At 38.1% G+C, this 25,231-nt stretch overlaps 1 protein-coding gene across 1 annotated transcript in view; it reads right to left on the bottom strand.

Annotated features, from left to right (window-relative positions):
• The window catches only part of ltk (leukocyte receptor tyrosine kinase), a 55,848-nt gene extending 44,395 nt beyond the window's left edge, over positions 1 to 11,453 (bottom strand). The window contains exon 1 of the mRNA XM_066694501.1: positions 11,231 to 11,453. Coding sequence (XP_066550598.1) covers positions 11,231 to 11,288 — 58 coding nt within the window. The 5' untranslated portion in view covers positions 11,289 to 11,453. The remainder of the gene's footprint in view (positions 1 to 11,230) is intronic.
• Positions 11,454 to 25,231: the final 13,778 nt, after the last annotated feature.

The following is a 25,231-nucleotide window of genomic DNA, read 5'->3' as shown; positions in this document are numbered from 1 at the left end:
TGGATTAAGAGATAAAAGCAACGTCCTACTAGTCCATTACATAAACCCAGTCACCCCATCCCAGAGACTATTCCTTTTCCAGGTCATAAAGGCCCACAAGGGTGTGGAAGAGGATGTTTTGCTTTGCCTTTTGGCTTCTCAAAAGCCTCAACATGATTTACAAGCGATTTAACTGAAGGTGACACCAGATTTATTGAAAACAGACACGGTACTACACATTCTCCCACACTCACAGATAATGGAGCTAAGAGCTTAATTGGAATGAACAGGAGAACTTAATTTCAGTTCCAGACTTCAAAGGAATGCAACACATAAACGAATGGTATTTGGTCTGTTTATTTTGGCATTTGTGTGAAATCTTGCAGCAAAATGCATGTAAAGGTTAGGAGCGAGTTGCAAAATCTAATTTGTTTAGTCCAGGATACAGATAACCTTTGCCAAATCTACTTCTCAAACACAGCACCAACAGTAACTCTCCACAGAGGTCTACCTTCCTTCTGATAGCAAATATGGTCTTAATAACAAATTAGGAAGCTTGACCATTTTCTTTCAATGAGTATAAAAACTCTAATTTGCCTATTAATTGCTTTCTTGTCTACCCTGAAGTCAAAGTTCAAATTCATACTCTTACAAATTAGAGTTGAAAAGGAAAGTTTTGAGTGAGGAAAAGAAGGGTTCAATTCTGGCTTTACTCGGGTTGCATCGGGTTGCGTCCATCCATAAAACTTCAAAGACAGCGGTTCATAAGAATAAGGTCAAGCAGCAGACATTGGGGACAACAAAGCTACAGACCGGCAGAGGGCGAAAACAACTCCCCACTGACCGGGATGACCGCCAACTCATTTGAATGTCACTCAACAACCGTAGGATGACATCAAGTGACCTACAAAAAGTATGGCAAACGGCAGCTGGGGTGAAACGCATGGTGAGGACGGTTCGAAACAGGCTCCTAGGGACAGGGCTGAAGTCGTGCAAAGCTAGAAAAAAGCCCTTCATCAATGAGAAGCAAAGAAGAGCTGGGCTGAGGTTTGCAAAAGACCATAAGGATTGGACCGTAGAGGACTAGAGTAAGGTCATCTTCTCTGATGAGTCCAGTTTTCAGCTTTGCCCAACACCTGGTCGTCTAATGGTTAGACGGAGACCTGGAGAGGCCTACAAGCCACAGTGTCTCGCACCCACTGTGAAATTTGGTGGAGGATCGGTGATGATCTGGGAATGCTTCAGCAAGGCTGGAATCGGGCAGATTTGTCTTTGTGAAGGACACATGAATCAAGCCAAGTACAAGGTTGTCCTGGAAGAAAACTTGCTTCCTTCTGCTCTGACAATGTTCCCCAACACTGAGGATTGGTTTTTCCAGCAGGACAATGCTCCATGCCACACAGCCAGGTCAATCAAGGTGTGGATGGAGGATCAACAGATCAAGACCCTGTCATGGCTAGCGCAATCTCCAGACCTGAACCCCATTGAAAACCTCTGGCACGTGATCAAGAGGAACATGAATTCAACAAAGCTGAGTTGCTTGAATTTGTGTGACAGGAGCGGCACAAAGTCACACAACATCAATGTGAAAGACTGGTGGAGAGCATTCAAGACGCATTAAAGCTGTGATTGAAAATCAGGGTTATTCCACCAAATATTGATTTCTGAACTCTTCCAGAGTTAAAACATTAGTATCGTGTTGTTTAAAAATGAATATGAACTTATTTTCTTTGCATTATTCGAGGTCTGACAACACTGCATCTTTTTTGTAATTTTGACCAGTTGTCATTTTCTGCAAATAAATGCTCTAAATGACAATATAATTTATTTGGAATTTTGGGGAAATGTTGTCAGTAGTTTATAGAATAACAAAAAAATGTTCATTTTACCCAAACACATACCTATAAATAGTAAAACCAGAGAAACTGATAATTTTGCAGTGGTCTCTTAATTGTTTCCAGAGCTGTATATTCTGTAAACATATGTCAATTAATTTACTCACAATAAAGTTACAAGACCTGACAATATTGCAAACTTGAGTGAGAAAATTGCCCTTTTCAGGATGCTGCTACTCATTTTGAAATTGAATGCTATGTGGTGTCAATTGTTTCCATTTATTTAATTTCTTGAGAAAAACAGCTGAATACAGGAGCTAAACTATTCAGAGGAAATACAAATAATCTGTTCCTAACTTCATAGTATGTTGCACAAAATCACCACTTCCCTCACATATTGTCAACATACATAAATAAAGTTTTCCACTCCGATACAGTAATTAAGTGGTCAATAGCACATTTCCGCTTCCAATCTGCAAAGCTCATAAGGCCCAAGGGCTGGAATATTTCTGTACATATGGTTGTGAATTGGCTCTGTAGGACAGTAGAATAAATGTTTTGGGACTGCTGCTAAGTTTAACCATTACTTCTTGATAACACTAAACATTACAGAGATATTTGGTTCCTTTTACAAACTGCAATTTTTTATTACAAGAGGTTCTTTGTGTGACAAATCACCCTCATGTAATACTGTAATTCAAGCAAATATAAGAGCATCAATCAAAGTGATAGATTTCATGTGCAAAGCAAGTACATTATCGTTCAAGCACCTGTTTTTATTTTTTACAACACATGTTATATGACCCGGAATGATGACAAATTCTTTCCATTTAGCAAATTAAAGAGATTTCTGAGAAATGTATTATTCTAAAAATATTGATTTAGAAGTTCTTATTTTTTGCTTTCATGTGTAGAAAGATTGCACTGTTTGCAGAGCATTGAGAAATCCCACTTAAGGTACTATTGGAAAGTGAAAAAATATATATGATAGCTCTATGGTCACTTACAGAGAAAAGGAGACAAGTGTCACTGCAAATCTTGGCAAATTCTTTTCTCAGTACTTTACTGCTTGTTTAATAATCAAGGAGAAGCACAGATATCATATTATTCTATTTTTTTATTAAAAAATAAATAAAAAACTTGAAACTGGTGATACGGGACAGAACATCGCAATTTCCCTCAGGCCCAGTATTCCGACCTGCAATGTTTATCGACAAACTGCAAGGTAAGCCAGATTCCTTCGAAAATTATAATAAGGGATTTTGATTACGAGCTTTAATTAACTGATCTAACAGCTTATTCCAAAAAGTAATCTTCATCGACATGAGATGCATATTGGGGATTTTATTAATTTAGCATGTTTATCTGGCAGAGTAATTGCACTGCGCAGTCATGGCACATTTGCAGAAAATGTTCTTGGCCGGTCGTTTTTTGCCTGAAAATTTCCCTAGTTGAATTATTAATCAGAGCATGCTATGAATACAATTTCCATGTCCAGCTTAAGTACCAGATGTTCAAAGTATTTTGATATCACCATGGTCAGATGTCCCTGCAGCGAACCTTTCTGACTGATCCGCGATTGCTGTACGTTTCCTGCTCATACTATAGAGTCTGCATTAAAGAGAGAGCTCTCACAAAATGCAGAATGAGAGACTGGGCTCATTTTAACCGCATGTTAACTTTTTTTTCAAGTTTTTGAAAATTCCTAATAAGGTTTCTGGCACCGAGGGTGTACTCTCAGATTAGTGGATATTCGTAGTATCTGGCCATCAGTAAAAGAGATTTGACATTCAGAAACATATTGTTGAGGGGTTATATTCTTATAATCGTTTTCCCTTTGACTTCCTATTATTTTCCTCAATTTATGTATTAATTGTGATATTCACTGAAAAAATAAGAAATAAAAGTCAGTTGTTATTTAAATACAGTTGATATCTATATCTGCTCATTTCATTCAAAGTAAAATATGACCTTCTCCCACATGGAAACTCACACAGACCATTAGGTAGACTATTTCACAATAAATCAATATTGAAAACTTTCTAAACAACATCAGTATCTTTTAAACAGCTCTGATGCATTACCTAAACAGGCAGGCTCAGAACTGTGATTTGTCACACAGCACTTATATACCTTACCAAACTTTAAAATAAGGCTTTTATCTTCTAAGTATTTAAATGTGACCGAGTAGAAATAAAATGGAAATTTTGAGATCAGATACATGGGATGAGATACAGTACAGAGAACTGGCTGCACTCTTCTTGGATCCTAAACCACAGACGGACTGTTCATCGACCAGTCCAGTCCATTTTTAAGATCGGTGGGCCGGTCTCCCCGTGTAGACACCCTGAAATGTACATCGCCAACACAAGCCCCAACCTAAACCCCCCCCCACCCGGACTGCACTTCGTTGGCACCCAGAACCACACTTCGGCAAACCCCCTTTATTGGGACACATAGACTTCACCAGCTGTCGCCCCCCTTGGTAAAAGTCCAGGGCCGTTTCTTGGTCCCAGTCTGCCCTGTCCAAAACCAATGAAGTTCAGATGACTACGACAGATTCAATGACCTAGGATTTGCAAGCCTGCTAAGCCAATAGTGCAGATAAATCAGTTTCCTTAAGTCTGCAAGTTAATTTGGTGTAGTGCTGAGTGAGCTCCCACATGAGAAATTGCTCTGGATTTGTGTGTGTTTTTCAGGCGTATGTCACAAATGGCAGTTTAAATTAAATTAGGTTATTTGATGTAGCTCTGCTTTAGATACGCAGAGGAAAATGGAAAGACATATATGGGCTTCATGCCTGTAATCAAGACACCTGTTAAGCACCCAACTGATTTTTATGTAGTTGTACTCTTTGACCCTATTATTATACCAATATTGCATGACCTTAGTGGTTAGATCAAGTCAGTACAAAGGGGGAATCGTCTCTTGTGAGCTGGGTTTAAAATAATGCTGAGACGCACCATTTTCCTCAGTGAACTGGAACGGACTTCACTTCAGAGAAGCAGAAAAGCCCATTTTTCACACCTGCTGGTGCAGTTTATTTAGTCTCTGGCACGAACCGAGCCTGCAAAAGCCAGCCGCTCAACACAGCGCTTTAATCCCTTTGGCACCAAATGCACCATGCTTACGCTAACACTGGAGCCCCATGGCGCAAACACAGGCTTTGATCTGACACCACTGGAGTGAAACCAGAAAAAAAGGCTCCATTCACGTAACGCGACCACCGGTCCAAAACAAGCGCAGGAATGGGAAAGAGGCCCAAAAGACACAGATAGATGAGGATGAGAGGTCTAGGCTAATGAGCCAGAACAATGTGATAGAACGAGCTCTAACCAATTACATATGCGGATGTACAAAACTGAACTAAACAACAGCAGCGGATTACATGGTCTTTTAAAAAATGTTTCATAGTATCAGTGTCACAATGATCTTTTTCATCTATCCAATGGTTTGAATTAACTTAGAATCATACATTTATCTGGTTCTAATCTTTTCCATAATAGGAAGCAGAGATCTTGAGGAAGACTAATTGTGTCTGATTTCTGGAAGCTTTGAACCTTGGTCACGCAATAGGTTATTATTAACGTTACAAAAGGCCAGCAAGAGCTCTTGGTCTTGTCACCACAGATTGCCTTTACACAACATATTCTGAGATTTGTCTGGATCAGTTTCCTTCCTCAGAGATGATCATAGGTTTAGTATTTTACATTGACACTTGTCTCTTGCACCGATTTGGAAAGCAGCCCTATGACATCTTGTTGAATCTGGGTTGACTTAAGCTGTGGAGCAAGAGATACATTAAACCTTTCATGTCTGGGTGATGAAAGTTTCATTTGGCTCCTAAAAACATTATGTTTAGGCCACATGATCCCTCAGTTATGTATATGAAAACTATCTTATGCATAATGAATGTTTATAAAACCCTTTGTTTTGTCACAGTGTATACTCTATATGAACTCCTCTCAAGGTAGGCCCCTTCCAAAATAAGCCAAACAGGATTCACAGGAAAGTCTCATTGCTTTGTCGCTGTGACTTCGGGTCTGAAAAGAGCATGGCCTGCAGTGTCTGAAAATAACCCAAAAACACCAAAGCAGTATTTTGTTGTACTCAGTCACAGTTGTGTGACGTCCACGTTTCACCACACTCAATGTAATGTACATTTTTTTGTTTTGTTTAAGTTTCCAGGTCAAACATAAAGCAAACACTGTATAACCCAGATATATGCAAGTCTCAAAAGCAAAGCAAAACAAACAAAACATCTTGATCCAGCTTTCCTGATTTAATCATTCTGGTGTAATGGCCAGATTCCAAAACCATTTACTTATAATTTAAATTCATTACTCATGTACTGATTCCTTTTCAAATCAGACAGAGAGATAAGTAAATGGAAATCAGGTTTGTTTTTACTACTGTATAGGTTCTTAATCACACTAAAAGCAAGTCAGAAACTAATAAAGATAAAATACTATGCCACCACAACAAAAAAATACCATTGTACAGATGTAAGGAATGTAGATATAATAGTCTGGATCTTGAAGCATTTCAAGTAAAATATTGTTGTTCCTCTTCCAGAATAATATACCACAAATAACACATTCCAAATAATACGATGTGAGAAAAGTTTTATGTGCTTTTATTATAATTAGCTAAATAACAGTGTCCTTTACAGGAAGATAAAATGTGACTGAGGCCATGCGAATGAATTATTATAGTTCTGAAGTGCTATATGAATATTTTACATATTGTGGTTTGTAAATCAGTTTTATACTAATGCCAGGGAAGATTTGTTGAGATATGCAGTTTACAGTTTATTTTATAAAATTATAAACAAATGCCAACAGTCTGATTATAGGAAAAACATTTTTCTAATTCAGAACAGTTGGTTTTGGCCTTAAGGTTATATAAACCATCCTTAATGCCACACATTACAGTATCAAAGAACAAACGTACAAACACAGTGTGTACGAACACCGCCAACCACATGGCAAGGCACCTAAACCGCTTCAATAACAATCTGATCTGAATTTCAGACTCCCAGGAACAGAAAATCTTTTTCAAATTAAATCGAAATCTTCCGAAAATACCAAGAAAATGAAAATAATTTGCGTCACGGAATTTTAAAACAAAAATGTTCAGTTTCATCTTTTCTGTTAACAGAGCTTTAAGGCAATTTCAGTGAATTTACTGCAAGTCCTTTTCAGACACTAATTCGATTCAGAAATCCTGCCAATTAAACTGTGCAATCAGGTATCCATATTCAGAGTGGGTAATCTGCCTTGTCATAAGAGTGATCTGATTACAATATTATGTAAAGGTATACTGAAATGACAAAGAAGTACTCTGTATGAGCAGTTGTGTGTTCGGGTTGTGGATTGCGTCTCATCAGAAGGAAGTAACATGATAGTGGAGATACATCACTGAAATCATTTTACCCCTACTGAGCATAGGAAATCATCAAGCAAGCAGTGAATAACATACAAAATAAAACCATTTTAGAGATATATTACTAAACCACGGAAGCACGGTTGCACGGTGGTTAGCGTTGCTGCCCCACAGCTCCAGGGGTCCTGGCTCAGGGTGCCTGTCTGTGTGGAGTTTGCATATTCTCCCTGTGTCTGTGTGGTTTCCTCCGGGCACTCTGGTTTCCTCCCACTGTCCAAAGACATGTGAGTTAGGTTGATTGGCCACGCTGTAGGTGTGTGTGTGTGTTTGTGTTGCCCAGCAATGGCCTGGTGTCCTGTCCTGGGTGTATTCCTGCCTTGTGCCCAGTGCCTGCTGGGATCAGCTCCAGCTTCCCCACAACCCTCACCAGGATAAGTGATTTCAAAGATGGATGGATTACTAAACTGATTTCATGGACCATCATGTTCCTTTTGTATACAAATGTGGAAAAAATTAAGAGACCACTCCAAGTTCAGAAATCAATGTTAAGTGGTCTCTTAATTTTTCCAGAGCTGTATGAAAAAACATTTTACATAATTGACCATGTAGTACACAACCTGCCAAACACACATTTCTCTTTAGTTACACTGTGCTGCTATGTCACTATTAAATAAGCAGACAAATAGCTCAAGACTGGGCATGTGTGATCCCAGCTGTACATGTGTGTTCATAGTGAAGCAGGAAAAATGATTTCTCAGTGGCCAGTAGAGATCCAGCAAGCAGGCACATTGAATTCAAGTGCTGTGTTGTTATGTGCATCGGCCGTTCCCACTAAAGCAGGACAGGTCTTGCAGCTGACAGCTCCTTGGAACCAGGGCATGGCAGTCAGGGTTCACCCATACCTGTTCCCGAGTTCCCTCCAGAGCTAGGACAACACATACACTTGCCATGTTTTAGATGTCTGGACATCTTCATTCAGTGACTTTAACAGAGTCACAAATTCTACATCTATGCCAAGAGCAACATAAAAGTCAGCGTTAAATACAGATCTGTAACTCCCCACACTGTCAAAAGTACTAAGGCTAACATTAATCACAACTACATGGCAGAGATCCAGAAGGCAAGGTTTATAGCATTTGACATGAATTGATATAAAAGACCAGCAAAAATCTAAACATCACTACACAGTTGAAAGCCAACAACTTGGTATGGACCAAAAATCATGATCTCCGAGGCCTTCACCTTTCAACAGTTTGATCACACTCCAAACCCTGTTACTTCAGTTATTTCGGTGTGATTTCTGTGACAAACACTTTAAACCAGCGGCAAGAGAGAAACCCCACACAAGACCCGCGGGTGACTGATACTAGCATTGAAGAAAAATGTCATGGTCACATTTTCACAATTCTCACATAGTAGACACGGCACTACCCAGCACAGGAATATTCATTGAACCATTTGCCACCCACAACAGAATATGGTGGTCTGTCTGAAGTGGTCTAGGGAGTGAACTGTTTGGTCAAAGCTGCTGGTCAGTAAAGGAAGTGTAGCTGTTTTCCGATGCACTGAGATTTTCTCCAAGGGGAACTGTTGTCTAGATTATATAACAGAAAGCCCCAACTCACACAAAGACCAAATGGCAAATATTGGAGCCCAGCTGAACACTCACTGGCCATATCACACAAAATCGGTCCGTTTAGGATTATTAACAAAATCAATACAACATTTTATAATGTATAATTATGTTTGACTTTTAATGAAACATAATTGCGCATTACAGAAAATCGTGCAATGTATGTCTCAAAACTGTAGCAGTGGCTATATCAAGGATTATGCTAGAAATGATCATATCTATTGATAATCATTCAATAAATTAGAAATGCCTAAAGAGGGTTATTGCAGATAGGGTTCAACCACGCCTACCTAAGGTAGTTTATTTTATTTCACTAATATATTTTCATGGATGAGAGAAATTGGTTGCATTCCAAAAAATAAAGAACATCATGTGTACAATTGCTCTGAGTAACTGAGCCTTCCAGTGATAAAAACCTGGCATTCACTTAGACGTCTTGGACGCAATCCTTGCACACATTTGCCTACCCTAATTGATTTATACACCCCCAGAGCTACAGAACCAGAGGGCTTGGCGGCGTGCGTTTTCTGCATGCAAACACGTCCTTAAATGCTGTGCACTTCAAAGCAGAATCAAAGATTAGACTCGTATAAAAACGATGTGATCATCTATTTTGAATGCATTTGATAATACAAAGTGGTTATGACTTGAAATGCATTACTTTTTATAAAGAGAAAGTGGAAAGAATGATGCTGAGGGAGGCGCAACGACACGCATTCTGGACATTACACTGCAGTTAACCAATCTAGCTTAGTAAATGTCCAACAAACATGTGACCTAGTAGAATCAAGGAATTCTGTGATTCTGCACATAAGTGAACTTTGTTGCAATGATATATTATGCCACGCTTCGGAACGACACTTACGCAATGACGTAACGTTTCAGGTACTAGCATTTCATTGGCGCGTTTTGCAGGGTAGAATTATAGCATAACTTTTCAATGAGTCTTTTTTCAAAGGTGTTTTTCCAATTTAAGCGTTTGTGTGTGTGTTTTGTTTTTGTTGATTACATTTTATGTAACTATACAGGCTGCATTCCAGCCAATCCACAATCAGAAATCGTAATGTATTGACTGTGTTAGGCGGAATAGCAGTTGTGGTCTTAATTGTACGGTGTAGTAACGCTTTGATCTCAGGACCGATAGAAAAGTCGGAAAAAATACAACATTTGGAAAAACAAGTCACAACTCACTGGCTCACTTAGCCCAGCCTGTTTGAAGAATCAGATCAGTTGACAGCACAGGAAACATGACTTGTAGTGTGAAAGTGCAAGTCTGATCTCAAGACCATGTGGAACACATTACCACGATGCCTAATTTAATACCATAAAATACTTATTAACATCATAATCTAATTTTGATTTTATTCATAAAGTGACATGCCACATTCATTGCCCAACTCAATGTGATTTAGTCGTTTTTTATTTAAATTTAATGTAATTGCAAAGCAGAGCTATTGAAAACGATAATATCTCTACATGTAAGTTTCAACTAAATAAAAATGACCATTACAATGTGCTGTCCGCACAGGGAAATTCATTTGTTTGGTAAAATCAATAGATAAAGATACAATAATGTGTTTAAGTGTATAGACTTACATGTTTGAATACTGTCATTTGGCTGAGTGTGTGTGCATGTGTGTGTGTGTGTATATATATATATATATATATATATATATATATATATATAAAAGTCTGTGTGTATCTACCTATATCTAAATCTCCAGTAAAATAGACAGAAAATAGCTAAATACTTACATACACATACATACAAATAGACAAATGCATAAATACATTTAAAGTATGTGATAACAACTTATTAGTTCAGCGAATGCAGAGCTTTATTTAATCTGGTCCTGATTCTAAGAGTGCGTATTTTGATTTCCTGTCAGTTTTCCTTGCTACCTTTTAATTAACTTTAAATTATAGCCTAGTCTCTTTTCTGTCACGCATTATGTAGAAATAAAATTGCCTCCACCTTACAGAATTATAATGTAACCTCCAATATAACCTCTATTCTCTGTGATTTTAAGTTATTTGAATTAGTTAAATGCATGCAATGCTACTTTGTGCGGAGAATACAAAGACAACAGAGCTGTTCAAAACTTGAGCAAGTTACATTCAAAGATCTATATTAAAATTGCAATACATTTTACAAAGAACCTTGCAATAATACAAATATATAAATATACAGAAAAATACAGATAAATAAATTGCATATAAACAATATATTGCAATGTGATATATATTTATCTAGTGGATATATAAAATACTTGTACTCTGTAACTAAAATAAAGTTGTGTTCATCGCTATTCTCTAGGCGAAAGAGCAGTATTAAATTCAACAGATCACCACATTGGTCAGACTAGTCAGCTCCAGAGGAAATACTCAAAGTACCAACCTATTGAGATGCACAGCGCCAGATGGATCAGTGGTTGGGGGTTTTGTAAGTAATCCATGGCTCCTTAAAAAAGGATCCCGGGATTTAAGACAACTGTTTTTCTTCTCTGGTTCCTCTTCGGTTTTCGACTAGGGGGGGGGAGAATAAGAAAATCTTTTTTGTTTCTTGTTTTTTTGTCTGCTGACTAAGCCCGCACACCCGCACTTCAACTGCGCCTCTGAGTTTTGCCGCTGTCTTGCTGGAGCTTATAAATGATGCTGATGCTGAGGCCCAGATGCTTATACTGCCAACCTCTCCCCCAGCTCCACTCTCTCCCTCGCTGAAGAAATTCACTAGGTCCTAAAGCCTGCACTGTCACTTTTTTTCTCTCCTTTGGCCACTTATTCTACCATTCCAGCCAGATGAACGACACTCGTTAAATAACTGGACTAACTTTATTTTGGACGAGAACAAACATATAATTTCAAAATATAGTTGGGAGCGTTTGAGTTACACATTATACATGTTATAACCAAATGAAGGATGTGTACAGTAAACCTGGTGGCAAGTAATTAAAATATATATTGATCTATTTTGCTCTACATTATATACATGCAACTATTTTTGCACACCTTTTGTTTTCATTGGGACATAAAGATGATATTTAACACCTTAAGTACCTACATGAATAGGTGTTTCCAACTGAACACACTTTATTCAGAGTGTAATGTCAAAGTACAAAGATCACTTATCTATAAACAATTAGTCTTAAGCATTATCTTTCAGAAATAAATGTTTCACTTGTTTACAACACTGGTTTGTGACTTGGTGTGAGGTTTAAATGTGAAGAGGTTTGGTTTTACTCGCTTGACTAGGGGAGTGAAGGGTTCATACCATCAAACCACCAAATGAGTTAAGCCAATTCCTGTACTGCCAACACAGAATTTAAGTGCATAGTCTATGAAGTTCTGCTGGATGTCCCCAATGTCTGATCTGATGTATGTTTGGTAATCTTCCAAGGCCCAAAGGCCGAGTGATTTGATCGAATAGTCTGGGATTCCTCGTTAAGCTCCAGAGGAGGTGGATCCGATTTAGAAGGAGTGGTCGGAGAATTGTTCAGCAATGAAACCAGCTGTGGTGACAACTTGACCAAGATGATGTGGGAACTAGCGTCAAGTTATTATATGTCCTTTTTTATCAATGAACAGTGTGTCTATGGGTGTGGCTCCTTGGAAGTAAGAGTTGGTGGAAGGAGGTGAGAGGTTCGTAGGGCCTGATAGTCAAGTTCAGCTTGAAATAGTGAATGAATTAACCTTTTCCTGATGGGTCTGTTTTATTTAGTTTGGAGTGAGGGACAGAAGAACAACCTTGCAAAAAGCAATCGTCCGGATTGGGGAGGAAAGGTGTAGATGTGAAAGGAGGGTAGAGGTCTATCACAGGTAGGCAGAGCAATAATCTTAGCAGGTGTGGGGGCATGAATGATGCGAAACAATGAATCCTGAAACAACAAACTCTGGGTGTGTGTGATGAGGATTAGAAATGTGTACTTTATTGGCTGGAAGTGAGAGAGCTGAATTGGAGATCAGAGTTTTCTACTCTTGAAATTGTATTATGAATTTCAATTAAAATCAAAGCCTAATTCCATGCCATGGTTTAGCAAAAAATAAATCACATTCTAAGAACTATTTCAAACATAACCTACATAAATCTTCTAGAACATAAAATAAGTTTGAAAAATATTATTTATAAACTGCTGATGATTCAGTTGCCTTAACTTTAAATGAACTTGCACACATTGCAATCTGAAATCCATATTTCTGACCTGTGTACCTTGAAATCACATTGCTTCTTTATACACACTAAATGTAAAATCTCAACATGTAGGCTACTGAACTAACAAACAACTTGAGTATAGTTATATTGATGACAAACACTGCGTAATGGCTAGTTGTGTTAATTTGAAGACATTTCCTTTGTCTTTTTTTGGCACTTGGGCAGAAAATTAACCATGTTAATTGAGAGCATGTGATGCCATGTGTGTAATTGAGTGGCAGCTTGTTGTATCGCTGCTCTTTGAAAGAAAAGATACAAATACAAAAAAGTAATAGGAAAGCGGGCTCTTAAAATTACCTAGACAATTTCTGACAGCATGCTTCCTATTATGTAATTAGCAGCTGCGCGCTGTTTCACGGTGCTATCACATCCACACTGGTATTTACTCAGTACTGCAGCTGCACAGCTATATAGAAAATATATTGTTAAGATATGGATAAAAAATGTATATAAACACCAATAAAACATCAATGTCACAGATTTTTTTTTTTTGCTAGAATCATGCTAGGTCTCAATGTTATTTCTTGTAGGGCCAGTATCTTCTTGCGTTTGGTTCAGCCCAAATTCCAGTTACTGAACTAATTTAGTTAGATGATAAACTGGATGAGTTTAATACATCTGTCCATGCTGAATATTATGTTTTAGGTAGGGCATTTGGTTTGAAATGTTAAACTATTAAAACTATTTTAGGTCTAACTGCTCAACATAAATAGGTTAATTAAGTAATTAACATGTCCAGCAGACATGGCAGGACCCAAGGCACTGAATTTGAGACCCTTGAAATAAACGGTAGAGGTCTGCAATGAGGATACGGGAGAGTCCTGTAGATTTTAGGGTCAGTATGTAGTGAATAAGTGACTTACTAAATCAGTAAATAATTGGTCTTATTAGGCGAGTCAGAACTCAACTGGAAGCAAAACAAAAACAGAAGACACTTTTGCTCTCCAGTAGAAGGGGTTGCAGATCCATTAAATAAGTGTAATTGGCCTTAAGTCCTGGTTAATAAGTTAATCTATTATTGGACAATGAACTGTAGAGTAAATAGGTGTTTTGTAAATCAGATCACAAGTCAAGTCTATTTCTTTGACATTTGAGAAGTCAAGACTCCACTATCACAGGATCTCCACATATTCTGCTGGGCAACATTGGGATAACAAAGTGATTATACCTTATGTATGTGTCCGTTGTTTAATTAATGTTCAGAAATTGAATGTTAATTTGTTACTGAAGTCTGTAGTTGAGAACATCTTATATCAGATGCAATACAGAGAGTTTCCAAATGACACACAAATAAAACCTTACTTTAGTAGCAAGTGCATTTTCCATATTTCTATTCCTGGCTCTTACATCTGGCAATCATGTATTGTTCTCAAAGATAAGCCCTTAAAAAAGAAACTGCTTTTACAGAACATCCTCTTCACTCACACAAAGGAGAGAAGACAGCTGATTATTTTGTACTAATTCATATTTGACCACAGTTGATTGAGCTCTTAAATACAAAGGGATATGATACTTGGAAACAAAGCCCTGACTATATCATTATGAAAAGTGGCTCTGGGTGCAGTTTGAGGATTTTGTTTAGCTTTTTCTAATAATCTAGTCTTCAGTATGTTTAGCATTGAACACACAACAGCAGAGAACTGATGTATGAACAGTACATATCAAAATCCCTTTTTAATTAATCTGGGTAGAAAAGTAACCTTTGAATTTTTTTATTGAATTGTATTGTGGGCATTTTTGTTTGTATGTTTTTACTGTGTTGAAATGTTGTTTGGGGGGGGGGGGGGGGTTCTAATGCATTGCATTTTGAGGCATTGTTATTTTTAATGTAGATTTAACATTCAGAAACCACAATCATTTCTGTGGATCCATTAACCAAAACATTTAAAATGTACTTATGCAAAACCTGAGTAAGTAAACAGTTCCCAGAACATAATGGAAATATCCCAATTATAACAAATACTATAATAGAAAACAAATACATGCAAACATAAGTATATAATTAATTGTACACAGTGACTGTTCTTCGTGGAACACAATAACAAAGTAGTGCTGGAGCAAACCTTAACCCCAACCATCAACAACCAAGAACAGCATCCAGACAGCAAAATCAGGTTATGCAACTAATGCCATGAGAATAAGTTGACAAAAAACACCAATGTCATGGGAAGAAAAAGTCTGCAGAGGTTTCCCAGGAATCTATAAGAAAGAATGCCCTGAAGAGTTCATCGTGCAACTTCATGATTGAAATACACCAAGATGAATGGGCATGTAAATTGCCTCATACAGGTGTGAAAAGTGTCAGAAAACTCAATTCTGCAAGCTCTGTTCAATCCTGTAAATCATATTACTTGGTGTCTTACTAGGAGTAGGTAAATCAAGCTGCTAATTGCTGTATAATACAAGGCTAAGCTGTACAATGTATTTACTAACTTCTTTATTGTCTGCAATGCACAAATACATTTAATGGAACGCAAATGTATGGAAAAAGCCTGTGCGCTCTCCTGCTTTTAGCCACTCTGTGCAGGGTTCAGCAGGAACATGTTTCTTTTCCCAGATAGACACTTAGCACTGCGGCATGTCGTATTTTCAGTTCCCCTGCCAGTGCCATTCTCTAAGGTTGGCGCACAGTAATTAAATGTGACAGATGGCAGTACAGCCTGCTTTAGTTTTTACGATTAATGCTGACAATCCGTTGTTTCCTGTGCCGTAATTTGGACAAGAAATTATGTCCACTCACATTTCCTCCCTAACTTACATACCACTCCTGAAATGTGTACTTTTGACTCTTTCTTAATTTCTTTCAAGATGACTCAAAATCTTTCCGGACAGCATGCCTGACATTTCAAACCAGAAACCAAAGACTTTTCCCTGAAATTTAAGCTGGACAACAGATATCTATGCTATTTGTCTATGTAATGAATTTATTGTTCGAAAAAAACTATATTAGTACCAGCTGCCTCAATTAAAAGAAAATGTCTAAATTCGTTGCCAGTGACCTTTAACAGCCTAGATAACAAGTCAAACAGAAGCTGTCCTTTCTGTAGCTAAAAGGCGCAGTTTAAAATCGTGATTGTTAGAATGCATTCGGAGGGATAGTCAGGTGCTTGTGTTGTAGTGATATCTAGTAAAGACATTGGAAATTAAAATAAATTAGTCATTAGCTGCCCCATGTACCTAGTAACACAATTAGTTAAAATACAAGAGCCCCCTTGACTGGATAACACTTAGCTTATGATTCCACTGGAGCAGAATAAATGGCGAGTCCTGTCTTAACTTGTACATAGGACGGGGTCAGGTTTTATCTGTTTGATTTATTTGGAGGAGAGAGACATGGTGAGAGAGAGAGAGCACACTACAGCAGTCACATTCCTTTGATTTGACTTTCTGACTGTGCTATAATCTCATGAATATGAAAGAATTAATCCCTGAGCACTTCAGTGAGAATTATTTCTGCAATAATTCACTGCCACCGGTCACATCCAAATAGTAGTTTTAAAAGCACAGACCTAGATGGGTTTGCTTGTATGAGAACTGAACAGTGCATCACTACACTGTTAAAAAATCTACACAGAACAAATGATCGACAGAAATATATTACACAATTTGAGAAACTGATTAATTTAAGTTACAATAATCATATGGAATCATTAACATTTTTGTTAAAACATTACACCACCCACAGACATTTACAAATGATAACTGATGGATTCGCTTTTATAAGGTTGTTCTTCCATTACTGGAAAAGGATTTAAATGACGTCAATGGCAACGTAAAATTCTGAGCCAGGAAAATATTTCAGGGTAGTAAGTGCCTCTTAAATAGCACAAGATAACATTTTAGTCACAAAATCACAGTTTAAATTAAAAACAAACATGTATTTTAAACAAAAGTAGTGATTATCAAGGACCTGTACACGCGTAAAGTAAAATGTAATGGGACTGCACACTGAGAACTGCACAACAGCAAAAAGCAGATGCAATTTATATACTCTCACTGACAGCGAGAGTCCCACTTTGGGAGGAGTGGTTTCAATGATCTGTACTGTGCAGACAGATATGACAAAGGCAGGTAAAAAGCTCTAATTTGTTCAATTTAAACAAAAGGCCATACATCTGAGGAAGTGGGTGTTACTTAGGTTATATACGCTCTATAATTATCCTTTCAGTCAAAATGAACAGAGAATGTTGCGGTTTATATAACTGTTTTCATTTTCATTTCAGCGATAGTCTGGGATTCTGGGAATTTATCTAACTTTTCTCTCACTGATCAGTGATAATGTATATCAGTTGAAAAATCATTCTGAAAAATCTGTCGCAGATTAGGAAGGAAAAGCAAAGGTGGTGTTCTGTGGATCAGTGCTGACATCCATTTAAAATGAATGGTTAATGTTTTACACAGTGCCACACAATGTCCCACAAGGAGTGAGTCTCTATGTACAATGCATACTGACTTATTTGTTGTATATACAGTAAATAACATTTATTTCCCTTTTGGGAAATTGGCAAAAGAAAAATAACAATTTAAGTTTTCTGCTTCTAGGTCTGTTTATGGAGTTTAAATTTCATTAGCAACATTTTTAAAGCAGATATATAAATTACATTTTGGGTTTACTTAATGCAACAAAGTTAATAAGACATTCAAGATGAAAGCATAACTCCAGTTTGAATCAATCAAATGAAAATCTTCACTCAAAATCTACAGAAAACATTTGACAGTAAGGTCTTCATGGTCTAATGTCTTGAGTTTGATCATTTACTTGTAAATAAGCTCTGATCAAATTATGAAACTGCTAACGCAAATACGATTTTAACCTTGTTTACTTGCTGGAGTAGTAGTCATTGTAAATATCCAGCCTAAATACAAACAGCAAAGCAAACTACAGCACTTTAAGTCTTTGAAAAGGGACCATATAGGCCTTTTATGTGCGTATAGAAATGCCACGGTTTCGTATTATCGTATTAGGAGTATTCTTGGATCCTCCAAGAACGTCAAGGCTCTTAGGCTTAACTGAAGCACACACACACGATGAGGCGATACACTGAGCAACTTTCCAGCGTTCAGTTTCTGGAGGTTTGCTACTGTTATGACAGGAGGGTTCTGCCAGCCTTATCTGATGTGATTGCAGATGATAATTACCAAAACACCCAATAAATCATCCTAGCTGTAGTTCAGATTTTCCAGCACCAATCCAAAACATCCCTCTCACACTGGCAGTGAGCTTATTAATGAAAAATTAATCTGACTTTTTGTATCTCTGGTGATGGACAATAGGTTGCAGTCTTAACCTATCAAAAGTGACTACACCTTGTTGCAATCCAATCGGACAAATAGAATTACCATATTCATAATAATTAATACTCCTGAATTTATTTATTACAGATGTTGAGTTTGATTTGTTGAAAACTGTGTCAAAATGTTATCAGGCATCAAATGTTATCATCAAAGCCTTTGTATGAGCCCTCAACCAAATACCTACAAGACCTTAATACTTTTTGCGCTGATTGAAACAACTCAGACAATAGCTATATACATCTCCAAGAAACTTACTATGAAAGTATCCCATGAATATAAAGAAAGTAGTAAATACAAATGGATGATTGCTTTATAAAAAAAGGAAATGAACAACAGAACAACAATGTGTAACTAATATAAAGAAAATAAAAAACATAGTAAAAGTAACATTTCCCACTACAGACCAAATATGTAAATCATCATGTTATTATTAATTTTTTTTACATTTTTCCAAGTGGTCAAAATGCCATCCTTCATTACTGTCTTACAGATGCCAGCGAGTACTGGGATACATATTAAGACATTTTAGAGCACTAGAGATAAAACCTTGGGAAATGTTGCAATAATAGATATAAGAAATGATGCAGTCACTCATTTATTAATAAAGTTGTTTTTTCTAATGAAGGAACCCTCAACACATTATCATTTACAAAGATTACGTAATCAGATAGAAATTAAATTCCTAAACATGTTGAAAGGAAAACACTTCAAGCATGATGCGCACAAGGATTAACAATAAGTGTTCTTGCTGCGAAATGGTTTCCATACAGAAAAACAGCTTCATACAGAATACAGCAGTGTGTGTGCTCAACAGAAAGGGTGATTTATTTAATTGTACTGAAGCATTTGAGGGTTTGTTGCTTTGTACATTCCTGATTTACACAAAGAGCAATAACAGCAACTGTATTTCATCAATATTCTTTAACAGCAACATTAATTGAGTGGAAGTTGGAAAATGCAGCAGTTTCCCTACTAGCCTATATATGCTTTGAGATCATGTATAATGTATAAGTATGCCTGTACAGTGAGGGAAAAAAGTATTTGATCCCCTGCTGATTTTGTACGTTTGCCCACTGACAAAGAAATGATCAGTCTATAATTTTAATGGTAGGTGTATTTTAACAGTGAGAGACAGAATAACATCAAAAAAATCCAGAAAAACGCATTTCAAAAAAGTTATAAATTGATTTGCATGTTAATGAGGGAAATAAGTATTTGACCCCTTCGACTTAGTACTTGGTGGCAAAACCCTTGTTGGCAATCACAGAGGTCAGACGTTTCTTGTAGTTGGCCACCAGGTTTGCACACATCTCAGGAGGGATTTTGTCCCACTCCTCTTTGCAGATCCTCTCCAAGTCATTTAGGTTTCGAGGCTGACGTTTGGCAACTCGAACCTTCAGCTCCCTCCACAGATTTTCTATGGGATTAAGGTCTGGAGACTGGCTAGGCCACTCCAGGACCTTAATGTGCTTCTTCTTGAGCCACTCCTTTGTTGCCTTGGCTGTGTGTTTTTGGTCATTGTCATGCTGGAATACCCATCCACGACCCATTTTCAATGCCCTGGCTGCGGGAAGGATGTTCTCACCCAAGATTTGATGGTACATGGCCCAGTCATTCGTCCCTTTGATGCGGTGCAGTTGTCCTGTCCCCTTAGCAGAAAAACACCCCCAAAGCATAATGTTTCCACCTCCATGTTTGACGGTGGGGATGGTGTTCTTGGGGTCATTCCTCCTCCTCCAAACACAGCGAGTTGAGTTGATGCCAAAGAGCTCGATTTTGGTCTCATCTGTCCACAACACTTTCACCCAGTTCTCCTCTGAATCATTCAGTTGGCAAACTTCAGACGGGCCTGTACATGTGCTTTCTTGAGCAGGGGGGCCTTGCGGGCGCTGCAGGATTTCAGTCCTTCACGGCGTAGTGTGTTACCAATTGTTTTCTTGGTGACTATGGTCCCAGCTGCCTTGAGATCATTAACAAGATCCTCCCGTGTAGTTCTGGGCTGATTCCTCACCGTTCTCATGATCATTGAAACTCCACGAGGTGAGATCTTGCATGGAGCCCCAGACCGAGGGACACTGACAGTTATTTTGTGTTTCTTCCATTTGCGAATAATCGCACCAACTGTTGTCACCTTCTCACCAAGCTGCTTGGCGATGGTCTTGTAGCCCATTCCAGCCTTGTGTAGGTCTACAATCTTGTCCCTGACATCCTTGGACAGCTCTTTGGTCTTGGCCATGGTGGAGAGTTTGGAATCTGATTGATTGATTGCTTCTGTGGACAGGTGTCTTTTATACAGGTAACAAGCTGAGATTAGGAGCACTCCCTTTAAGAGAGTGCTCCTAATCTCAGCTCGTTACCTGTATAAAAGACACCTGGGAGCCAGAAATCTTGCTGATTGATAGGGGATCAAATACTTATTTCCCTCATTAACATGCAAATCAATTTATAACTTTTTTGAAATGCGTTTTTCTGGATTATTTTGTTGTTATTCTGTCTCTCACTGTTAAAATACACCTACCATTAAAATTATAGACTGATCATTTCTTTGTCAGTGGGCAAACTTACAAAATCAGCAGGGGATCAAATACTTTTTTCCCTCACTGTATGTTGAAGCAAAGTGAATAGACATCCGATGTTTCCAAGTCAAGATAAGAAAGTAGAGACGAGTGAGACAGGTTCAGGAAATGTATCTGCTTAATTGCAAAGTTCCAGTAAATGTGTCTGTTACGACCCCGACAACCTTCGGCTTGCAGATCTAAATGTCAGTTCTCACAGTGATAAGAAATGTCTTTTGAATTATGTTATTGTTTGTTACAGTTTATAAGCTGCTTGGTCCTGCCTGAGTTAGAGAGATCTTGACCTGTCAGGGGAAACTCTGTCAGACTGCTATACGATTTCTCTCCCTGCGATCTGTTGAATAAAACAGTGCTTTGGATAACACTGAACCTAAATTTCTACTGAACTTTGTATTCTTTGACGTGTATAGCATTCAGAGCACGTCTGTGTGTTGGTCGTGATGTTTTAAAAGGCGATCCTGGCATTTCTGCCTGTGAGCGATTCTGCAGTGATTGAAGAGGTCGAGCAACTTAATTAATCTCAAAGTTTCAGTTAATATCTGGCCTGCTGCCTTAATGTTGATGTTGGAGCTGAACAGTTGGGGACCTGAGGACACAGGCTAGACACTGATTATTATTAAAGCTGAGGGCCAAGAGGACGAAGAGAAAAAAAACAACAACTTATGAGTTGCATTCAAGTTAGAATACAAATGTGTTTGAGGTCTCGGTAATTACTGACCTACTGTAATGTTAAAATAGTGCTACCAGAAAAGTCTCCTCTGGTACGTCTCAAAATGAGCATGGTATACACAAGAGAAGAAATGTGTGAAAACGCAGCTGATCAGGAGCCAGGAACAGCTTAAAAAGGAGGACCTGCATTATCAAATTCGAACTGAATGGATTGCAGTTTAACATTTATTGATAATGATTTGCCACTACTAATCTACTATTTTGCTAGATGCATCATATAGCTACTTAAAGAGGCCTGATCATGACAGAAACCCTCGGTCTGACCCAGAAGAAATCCCAGATAAACTGCAGCTTAACAAAAATTGAGATGCAAATAACTTATCCTGAAGCTACATATCCACCAGTGAGAGGAACTCGCCCGAGAGTACGGGTCTGGATTTCGCATCAGCACTGAGCTTTGAACTGTGGACAGCGGCAGTCGACTTTCAGGAAGGCCCTTGAACGACAAATTAAATCATTGAATTGAATTATAAGGACGTCATTACTTTAATCCACCCCCTGAATAAATTGTTTGTTTCTGAAGTCATTAAGTGACATCCCCCCCTGCTCTTCTACAGTTTGTTTGATGCAATAGTACCAGGAAGACAGCTATCAAAATAAGCAGCCTTTCCATCATAATTGTCTGCCATTCTCAACCTGCTTCTTCATCAATTCCTTAATTAAAGAGGCATGATACTACTGTCAGAGACCGGTAATGAGAAATTTACAGCTGCCCATTATTTTATATGGGTAATTTACAGAGTATCGGATTGTACAATATTTTTTAATTTCCGTCATGCATAGTGCACTGATATTCCATATTCCATTGGATTACTTAAATGTATGAATTACAATAAGCATGATAAAAAATAGACAACTGAATTACCCAGTACATTACAGGCTGTGTCAGACAACACAAAAGCAGTGCATACTCTCACTGCCCTGACAAATTAAGAGACCAAACGTGACAGATGGTAGTACAAACATTGCCTCCAAAATGTAATTACTTTTATGAATTGATGGACAGCACTGTGGCTGGTAATTGGGCTTAGACAGACATTCAATTACAAACACCTTCAACAACTTCTCTGCCAGGTACACGAGTCCTGGTGTTGACATGAACAGAGTTCCTCCAGGTCCATACAAGGACATATTTAATCTTTCTTAATCCCATTAACCCTCTACTATTCGGTAGGGTTATGGTACTCCACATACTCAATTCAATGAAAAGGCAAATGATGATTTTTAAGAATCTACTTTGATTCCATTTTTCTTCATGAATGTAATGCAAAGATATAAATCTTAGACAATATTATAGAAAGCTGTCAATAAAGTCATTCACACACAACTAAAAGTGTTTCTTAGAGAGCTGTACCAGACTTCTGTGGAAGACTCATTATATTAAGAAATTAAATTATATCATAAATGAAAAACCACTGAATCAAATCATATATATATATATAAATGTGTGTGTATATATATATATATATATATATATATATATATATATATATATATATATATATACACATTTTTCCAGTCTTCAACTGTCCAATTTTGGTGAGCTTGTGCAAATTGTAGCCTCTTTTTCCTATTTGTAGTGGAGATGAGTGGTACCCGGTGGGGTCTTCTGCTGTTGTAGCCCATCCGCCTCAAGTTTGTACGTGTTGTGGCTTCACAAATGCTTTGCTGCATACCTCGGTTGTAACTAGTGGTTATTTCAGTCAAAGTTGCTCTTCTATCAGCTTGAATCAGTCGGCCCATTCTCCTCTGACCTCTAGCATCAACAAGGCATTTTCGCCCACAGGACTGCCGCATACTGGATGTTTTTCCCTTTTCACACCATTCTTTGTAAACCCTAGAAATGGTTGTGCATGAAAATCCCAGTAACTGAGCAGATTGTGAAATACTCAGACCGGCCCGTCTGGCACCAACAACCATGCCATGCTCAAAATTGCTTAAATCACCTTTCTTTCCCATTCAGACATTCAGTTTGGAGTTCAGGAGATTGTCTTGACCAGGACCACACCCCTAAATGCATTGAAGCAACTGCCATGTGATTGGTTGGTTAGATAATTGCATTAATGAGAAATTGAACAGGTGTTCCTAATAATCCTTTAGGTGAGTCATTAAACTGGTCATTTTAATTCTCTACTTGCCAATAACAGATGGATTTTAGTATGCTTTAATTTAATTAGGAACAACTGAAGGACCAGAGCCAAACTGAAAGCCAGGCGTGCAGCCACCAGTCACACTGCCACTAGCATGGGAATTAATAACCTATACTTTTAACCAAAAACACATGAAGGTCAAGCCTGGATTTCAGGTAGATGGAGGCTGTAGAAAGCCTGACTGTTTGTGTTCTTTTACTTACACTTGCTAAATGGCTGCTGAGCTTTCAGTGACAATACCTGAGACATATAACCGGGACCTTATCATTTTGGGAAGCTGGTCTTTTGCCCCTTGAAACCACAGGATTGGTAAGGATTCCTCCTCCTGCCTGTGTGTAATTGCAATATCAAGGTTTCAGCACCACATCTACATCAGACAGCTCCCTGAAGTGTGCAGCTCAGAGTCTGGGGAACAAAGGGGCTGACAGACTCTGAGGTTTAAGACGCACAAGCAGGCTTTTAAAAGGAACAGGACCAGCTGGGCACGAGGCAGGGCAGATTTATAATGAAGGAAACAGCAAGTTGTCGTCAGCCAGCTATGCCCTAAAGGCACAGGCAACATTTAGTAAGGCAGTTAAATTAAAAACTTTAAGAAATCTATATCCTCCTCATCTCGTGGTTTATTTCAATTATGAATGAAATATGACCAGAGGCTCTCAACCTATACTGGGTCTTCAACAACATCATCACCCCCCAACCACAACCACAAGTTACAAATAGGAAGAGTGGAGCCCATCCGCCCCCAGGACAAAAAGCCCCAATGTCAGCACTAATTGCGTTAAAATTGTACATGATCTACAGCTCTGTGATGTGCACAATAACGTCTAACAACGTTTCAAGATGTTCCCTTTAAACAAGAGGCAGGACCAGGGTGTTTTGGAATAGATTATGCTGGTGTTTGTTGTTCCCACAACTATCCATCCCTTATCTTATTTGTGGAAGATCAAAAGCAGTTTCTATGTTCATGGTCCAAGTTTGTAACGTGATATATTTCCACCCTGTTCACTGTTCAATGGAACAACACTATCATGTTTGAGTGTGTGTGTGTTTTACTTGGACAAAATAAAATGCATTTAAAATAGTAAACAGTGATCTTAGAATATGATCATATATGAATATCTTATGCAAAGGTAGCATAGGTGAGACCAGTTCAAAAACTCTATGGACGACTATGGACAGAAAACTGACTAACAAAAGGCCCGAAGACAGGAAGCATAAACCCATGAACTCTTGACTTAAAACAACAGCCAGTTTAATCCCTTTGTGTCATGGATGACTTCTTGTGTGTGAAGTTGTTTTATTGCTCATGAAATAGATAAGATAGACAGTATCTGGAAGACCTCTTTTTACCCACATCTGAAGATAATTCCAAAGTGTAATCCCCTCCCCACTTTCAGTGTCCGCTATATTATTTAAGACCTCCTTAAACAACTCAAAAT

This window comes from Amia ocellicauda, chromosome 21 (assembly GCF_036373705.1).
Source record: "Amia ocellicauda isolate fAmiCal2 chromosome 21, fAmiCal2.hap1, whole genome shotgun sequence".
NCBI classification, from domain to species: Eukaryota; Metazoa; Chordata; class Actinopteri; order Amiiformes; family Amiidae; genus Amia; species Amia ocellicauda.
Note: the sequence above shows the minus strand (reverse complement) of the source record. Positions and strands in the feature narration are given on the sequence as shown.